Below are 7,894 nucleotides of genomic sequence, written 5' to 3' on the forward strand. Positions count from 1 at the left end.
GAAGAATAGGAAGCATGCTTGGCGCCAACTTCCTAATAAAAATAAAATAAACAAGTAAACTAAGCTTAGCGCTCTCGCTCGCTTTAGAACAGGAAGCGAGAGGGACGGAAGTTAAGCGTCACTTCCTATCTCGCTGCGCAAGCGAAGATAGGGATTAAGAAAGGATTTGGCGATAAGAAATATCTAATAGGGATTAATTAAATTAAATAAAGTTGGATAAATAGGTTAGGAAATACATTATAAATGAATATTTAAATCAGGAGATTTAGGAGTAGGGTGCTAGGAAGTTGCCAAAACAAATATTGTAATTTGCAGCATATTATGTATCGCTAGCACAACACGGAACTAAAAGGGGGCTACGGGGAGGTAGCCCGGAATAAAGCAAGCTTCTCACAACCGGAACGAAAAGCCTTTTTATTTCGGTTGGCTGCGGCGTGGCTAGTATAGTTGCTAGCTACTCTCACCCTCGGTCAGAGTTTGATACTCCAGTCCGAGAGCTCAACACGGGTTTATCGCCCTGCTGTGCTGGGAACATGGAGTATATGATAAAAGTTTTGTATCCGACAATCCGGGTTGCCTGCCCTTGGACCCGAAGCAGCAAGTGTCGCTCCTACGGGACAAGGATCGGTCTACTTGTAATGCGTGCCTGGGTCAGGAAGAGAAATCGGCAGCCTAGCCGTCTAGTTGTGTGTCGTTTAGTTAATTGTATTCTTAAATCTTGTAACTAAGTGTTTGTTATACAGTTAAGTTTATAGTTGCACAAGATTTAACAAAAAGAAAACTTGTTTGGCCATCAAAAGTAAGTGTTTCTGTACAAAATGAGCAACCTTGAATGTATTGTCAAAAATATTGAGAGAAATAACGAGGCCGTGTAATTATCCACAAATGTGTAAAAAGAAGCCTCGAGAAAATAATTAAATTACAATAAAAAAAAAACAAAATTGAAAAAAATTGTCTAGCGTAATAACTAATAAACTATTAAAGAAAGCAGAAACAAGACGTATTAAACGTTAAAAAAGTGCATGTATCCATGATCAGAGTATTACAGTTACTACGATACATCATCGAGGCAGGAGCGACAAGTTAGAAAAAATTGGTAACATTGTTGTGTACACTACACTATATAGAACTAAACACCGATCACAGCATTAACGCCGAACCAAATCGTTAAATGCATAAACACAATCGAAAGTGGCCGGGAATACGCAACGCGAAACGTACACAAGTAGAGAAGTACCCTTAGAACGAAACTCAAGCATACACATAGTGTCGTGAAATTACCACTACAGTGAAAAACTCACCTAGGAAGTAAAATGCACACGCAATATCCCAGTAATAAGTGCATCACAAGCTAAAAGTGAAACAATAATAAGAAGATAGCAACAACACAACGTATATTGTGATACGCAGATAACAGTATACTCAACCGATTAGTGCAGAGAAAACTATTTGTGATAACTTACATATAGTGCACAAACTGAACCAGTGTAAAACAAGTGCACCGCAGAACACTTTTACTACACTTCACTATACACTGCACGAGGAAAGTGTAGCGAACGAGAACAACGCGCATAGCAGCGGTAGCAACACAAAGCTGTAGACGCCATTGCAGTATACGAGAAGCAGCTGTCGAGCGGCACAACGAACATCCCGCAGGACACGAAAACAATAAGTTGCTGTCAGTAAGGTATTGCAATCAGAACTATGGGATATATACGTAGATAATTGGAAAAAAAAGATTAACAAAAACAAAACAGCAATTTCCGGGAAAATATTTTTTTATTTAATTTTTTTTATATTAATATTTTTATTTATATTTATTTTAAAATATTTTCCCGGAAATTGCTTTTTTGTTTTTGTTAATCTTTTTTTTCCAATTATCTACGTATATATCCCATAGTTCTGATTGCAATACCTTACTGACAGCAACTTATTGTTTTCGTGTCCTGCGGGATGTTCGTTGTGCCGCTCGACAGCTGCTTCTCGTATACTGCAATGGCGTCTACAGCTTTGTGTTGCTACCGCTGCTATGCGCGTTGTTCTCGTTCGCTACACTTTCCTCGTGCAGTGTATAGTGAAGTGTAGTAAAAGTGTTCTGCGGTGCACTTGTTTTACACTGGTTCAGTTTGTGCACTATATGTAAGTTATCACAAATAGTTTTCTCTGCACTAATCGGTTGAGTATACTGTTATCTGCGTATCACTGTATACGTTGTGTTGTTGCTATCTTCTTATTATTGTTTCACTTTTAGCTTGTGATGCACTTATTACTGGGATATTGCGTGTGCACTTTACTTCCTAGGTGAGTTTTTCACTGTAGTGGTAATTTCACGACACTATGTGTATGCTTGAGTTTCGTTCTAAGGGTACTTCACTACTCGTGTACGTTTCGCGTTGCGTATTCCCGGCCACTTTCGATTGTGTTTATGCATTTAACGATTTGGTTCGGCGTTAATGCTGTGATCGGTGTTTAGTTCTATATAGTGTAGTGTACACAACAATGTTACCAATTTTTTCTAACTTGTCGCTCCTGCCTCGATGATGTATCGTAGTAACTGTAATACTCTGATTATGGATACATGCACTTTTTTAACGTTTAATACGTCTTGTTTCTGCTTTCTTTAATAGTTTATTAGTTATTACGCTAGACAATTTTTTTTCAATTTTGTTTTTTTTATTGTAATTTAATTATTTTCTCGAGGCTTCTTTTTACACATTTGTGGATAATTGCTATTAAACAGAGGTACACGGCCTCGTTATTTCCCTCAATATTTTTGACAATACATTCGAGGTTGCTTATTTTGTACAGAAACACTTACTTTTGATGGCCAAACAAGTTTTCTTTTTGTTAAATCTTGTGCAACTATAAACTTAACTGTATAACCAACACTTAGTTACAGGATTTAAAAATACAATTAACTAAACGACACACAACTAGACGGCTAGGCTGCCGATATATGCCGATGCTGATATCTCTCCCTGACCCAGGCACGCATTACAAGTAGACCGATCCTTGTCCCGTAGGAGCGACACTTGCTGCTTCGGGTCCAAGGGCAGGCAACCCGGATTGTCGTATACAACACCGCGTCCGAAAAGGTCCACTGCAGAATTTCGTCTTCTACGAAATCTTCCTTCGGAAGTTCAAGCTGATAGTTCAGCGGTTTGAACCGATGTTCGTCCGATGTCATCTCGTTCAAACACGAATCGATGAGGATGTATGTTGGTTGCTTCTTTTAAATTTATTTATTAAATTTATTATATTTTATATTTATTTTAAATTTATTATCTTTTAGTTTGTACACTTGTATACGTAGGCTTAGTAGCGCGACTCAGTTACAATGGACTACGAATGACTTCTGGCTCCGCGACTATTTTTGTATGAAATAATTACATCGTCCTTATGGGTTCACCAACTTTATTTGTTAGTTAGATTTCACCAACTTTATTTCTCGAGATCAAAGCTGGTTTCAGTCTGTCTATTGAAATTGATTCGTTTTTGTCGTTTATCTTTACTACGAAAAAAATCCTACAGCTGCAAAAACGTCGTAAGGTCCTGCGTACGGTGGTTGTAAACCAGTTTTTACCTTATCCACTTTTACGAAGACTTGCATGCACGTTTCCAGGCTCTTAGGTATGAATGGTGCCGAGCAATTTTGTCAATTCTTCGAACAGTTTCGATTGAAACTGTCGACCTCTGTCTGTTGTGATCACTAACGGGCATATGAAACGTTTGATATATTGTTCTACGAATTTCCTCGCAACGGTCACGTGATGATATCTGTCATAGGGAAACATTCCGGCCGGGTATACTTTTTCTTCTGAAGGGGACTGACGAGGTTTTGCTTAGGCGTCACTTTTTATTTCTTGTGATCGTCACTACGTGGTATCTGATCGGCTGTCGGTTATCGTCTGACTTTCTTCGGTGCCCTGCCTGTGTCTTTTTGTTCCTGATTTTTTTGTTGGTGGTAGTGTCCGCAGTGTGTTCAAATGATAAGGATGGGATTGGTGGTGATAGGTGATAGGTGGTATAAGTTGTGTAGTGATGGGTGAGTTACCCGGACAATACAGGACAATGGACCTAGGATATTCTTGTGAATGTGGTCAAATCTTCCCTTGGGTATTTGCAATGATTCCAGTGGTGAACGAGTGTGTCGTACAACCTTTGCTCGTTGGCACCCTAGACAAAATCGAGTCCAATTGGCTGCATCCTTATTCATGGATGGCACGAAGTATCGTTCCACTAGAATTTGGCGTGAAGCGCGGACGCACCCCTGGGTGAGATAAATTGTGAATATTGTTGAAAATTTACTTCCTCAGGGATGATGGCACGTATAATCTGTTGCTTCACGTAAAGGTTTCAAAAACTAGGCTGGTTTTGTCTAGCACTAGTCGATGAAGTCTATATTTTGAGTTTTGAATCTTCTCAGCGTCTTTTAATAGTTGTGCCAATTGTTTATCTGCTGCCTGTTCTTCTGAGAACGTCTCATAAGTTATGTTTGTTACAGCTTGTGTTTCTCCTACTCTTGACAATGCGTTAGCTACAATGTTGCTATGACCAGCTGTGTAAAGAATATCGTTAGTAAATTGCGAAATAAAATCGAGTTGTCGACTCTCGCGCGTGGTGATTTTTCGGCCTTCGATGTAAGCGCGGTTGTAAGCGGTTTGTGATCCGTAAATACTGTAAATGATCTACCCTCAAGAAAGTAACGAAAGTGTTTGTAGGCTAGCTATATGGCTAACAATTCACGGTCGAATTCGGAATACCTTTGCTCCGTTGGCGTAATTGTTTTCGAAAACTAAACTAAAGGTACACAATGTTGACCATGCTTCTGATGTAATATTGCTCCAACAGGGCATTTGATTTGATAAATCGGCCTTTATTTGTTGAAGGGCCTTTTGGTGTCCCTGTATCCAAAGGAATTTTTTTTTTGTCTTTTTATTGCTTTGATTAGCAATTAAGCGGTACAGTGGCTGAAGTGTCTCCGAGACATGAGGAATAAAACAGTGATAATAATTAATCATGCCTATGATCCTCTGCAGTTGCTAAAGCGACACTGGATAGGAGCGAATTGCTTCTGTTTTTTTTTCCAAAGAGGGAGTTATACCTTCTTCCGATATCGTATGGCTAGGAAATGTTATTTGGAAACAGCAAAAGTACTTTTGAATAATTCTTCGTGGTCTTCGAACGAAGTGTTGGCTTCCGTGTAGTCAGGTTGCAAGAGTGAATTTCCGTAGGGGATCTGCGTTGAACGATGACGGGTGTCGTGTTGTATGGGACTGGCTTTGACGAGCGGATGAGAGTGAAGTGCTGAAGAATCTACTCGTTTCCGTAGGGTTTAGCGCGATCGTGTGCGGTAGGAATATGCTTGGTGTATCGTCTCGTTTCTGTAGGGTGAGGCGCGATCGTGTGCGGTAGAAATATGCTGATGTATCGACTCGTTTCCGTAGGGTGTGTCGTGATCGTGTGTGGTAGGAATATGCTGAAATATCGTTGGGCTAACTGTTGTGTTAACTCTTCCCCTCTTGATTACTTTGTCCTCAAATTTGTGCATCGCGTGAAAATTCAATGGTATTTCCTTAGGCAGTTTTTTGATCGAATGACTTTCCGTATCTGGTATTTGAACTTCTATTGTTTGTTTACGACATTTAAGAAACACGTAGAATATGCCAATGCCAATAACAATTGCGATTGTTGTTGTTCCTATTGATCCGAATAAATGCAATTTAAATTTCAGCGATTCATTTTGTAGATTAATGGTTTGCAGTATTTTGCGGTTTTCTAATGTAATGTTGTTCAAGAACTCGGTAGGTGGATTATCTTCAAGGCTGGTCTCGTTGATGATCAATCCCAATGTTGAGTGATAAGATCTTCTAGGGATGATGACTTCTGTATTGGAGAATATTTCGTCATTAATGTTCACACTGCATTTCTCGAACTGTATTAGAAATGAACCATTTAAAGATTGCTTGGAATTGCTGCAATTTGATGTGATTTCAGCCCATGCATTATTGATCAAAATATTTGCATCGTTTATCCGTTTGATCAATTTAGCTGAATATACTTTTTCATATTGGCATTCGGAACTTTTTCCTTGTATTAGTTGGTATCTACATTGCGTAGGATGTTGAACATTGCTTTCTTCACATAAGTAATAAATACCTTCTTCTTGGCATGGTTCAATGACTTCGTATACATGTGTTTCGTTTCTTATAATGAAATTCTTTTTTAAGATTATCCGTTTCCCATTTGCTACTATTGTTTCGATGAAATCATACTCGTAGATTTGTGATGATATTCTTGGGAATTTTAGCATGTACAGAACATGTGTCGTATTCATTATAAACTGAGCTACTGATCGAGCGAGAAGTTCTTCTGCTGTAGTATATGTGATTCCGTTCTTCTTCAAGAATTCGTTAATCATTTGTAAATCTTCGGTGGACAATATTTTGCTGTTCGGTATTCCGTGTTTGGCTGATAAAATAGCTTCTTCGATAGTTTCGATTTGGTCTTGCAAAATATCCAAATTAGATAATATTATTAGCTGTCTTGTTTCAGTTGCATATCTTCTTTCATAGCGTTGCGCTTCGTTTTTTAGCACTTGGTTAGCAATATCGGTTACTTCTTGTAGTCTTCTATTCAATGCTTCGTTGATCATTACTTGGTGATTATTTTCTTCGATGAGAGAGTTCAGCGTACTGTTGATAATTTGAAGATCGTCGGCATCAGGGGTGCCTGCTACCCATTTCCAAACTTTCCCTATGGTATTCCATCTCTTTTGTTTCTTAAACGGTTTTACTTTCTTAAACGTTTCTTGTAACTTCATAGCTTTTACCTGAATCAACTTTTCTAAAGATTCGGTTTGAACCTCTGTTGATATTAGCTCAATAATTTCGTCAATCATTTTACTAATGTCTAGCAAGTTTGTCGGGTGGATTACTCTTACGTATCCTATTCGTATCTTGGCTTCACCTAATGGTATAATCCCTGAAGGATTTTTTGATAAATCGTGTATGTAGATCCTCGCCATTACGTTGGTTAGTATAATTATAATATTTCTGAAACGATATTAAGGTTAATCATGATCAATTATTATTTTTTCATAGAATTACTTTGTGTATTTTTCGATTATTAGTATTGATTACGTAGGTAGTATGATTCTCTTTGATTTTGATTATCTCATATCTCGTTTATTATTCGTTTTAGTTTTTTCGTAGGCCATATTTTCTTCTATAATTTTTCCTTGTTGCTTTTCATATATTTTAGCAATTATTTTATCATTTTCATTTCTTTGTTTAGTTCGTTCCTCGAAGCTCATATTTTCATTATTTTCTCCTGTATATATATTTTTAGGCGTGTTCTTAATCACGCTGTGAATTGAATTATTATACTTGTACGTCGCTTCTAGTATTGGGGTAGATCACGGGATAAGCCAGTTTTTTGTATGCGTTTTGACGTTTCCAGGCTTATAAGCTTACAGCTTCCCATACAAACTGCCAAGCCAGATAAGCCTGGGAATCGATGGTTAGATTGTTTTGCTTATGAAAGTGCTCGACAGCTGCTCGACAAATATCAAAACAAAGCATTTTTCTAGCAGGTTTAAAGTAGGTTAGGCCATATTTCCCATAGGCTTAGGATGTTAAAAAAGGAAAAAAAGTACATAAATACGCATAATTAATAAGTTTTTTTTTAATTTCTGGTGTTTTGGAGTTTAACAATAATTATTTTTATAAAAAAATCAGTTAAAAAAAAGGTAAATTATTATTTCAATTTACTTGCAGTTTTCCAGTTCACAGTTTACAAAGTCTTAACATCACTTAAATATTGCCTTGAAAATAACACGAAACATAAATTATGCTTTAAAACAGAACCGAAGTTTGCGTCCTCCGATTGTTTC

The 7,894-nt window shown here is 37.6% G+C and overlaps 1 protein-coding gene across 1 annotated transcript; it reads right to left on the reverse strand.

Annotated features, from left to right (window-relative positions):
• Nucleotides 1-2,002: 2,002 nt before the first annotated feature.
• On the reverse strand, nt 2,003-7,027 carry LOC128710884 (uncharacterized). The gene is made up of 2 exons (XM_053805743.1): nt 6,353-7,027; nt 2,003-2,116 (listed from the first exon to the last, which is right to left on the reverse strand). The coding sequence occupies exons 1-2, from the start codon at nt 7,025-7,027 to the stop codon at nt 2,003-2,005; spliced, it is 789 nt and encodes a 262-aa protein (XP_053661718.1).
• Between the last annotated feature and the right edge of the window lie 867 nt (nt 7,028-7,894).

The sequence above is a fragment of the Anopheles marshallii genome, chromosome X (genome assembly GCF_943734725.1).
Source record: "Anopheles marshallii chromosome X, idAnoMarsDA_429_01, whole genome shotgun sequence".
In the NCBI taxonomy this organism is placed as follows: domain Eukaryota; kingdom Metazoa; phylum Arthropoda; class Insecta; order Diptera; family Culicidae; genus Anopheles; species Anopheles marshallii.

Excerpts from the sequence above, each read along its gene's own strand:
- LOC128710884 (XM_053805743.1), bottom strand. The coding sequence starts at position 7,027 with ATGGCGAGGATCTACATACACGATTTATCAAAAAATCCTTCAGGGATT. Across the intron at positions 2,117-6,352 it reads AAGAACTTCTCGCTCGATCA|TGTAAAACAAGTGCACCGCA; the intron begins GTAGCTCAGTTT and ends AAACTGAACCAG.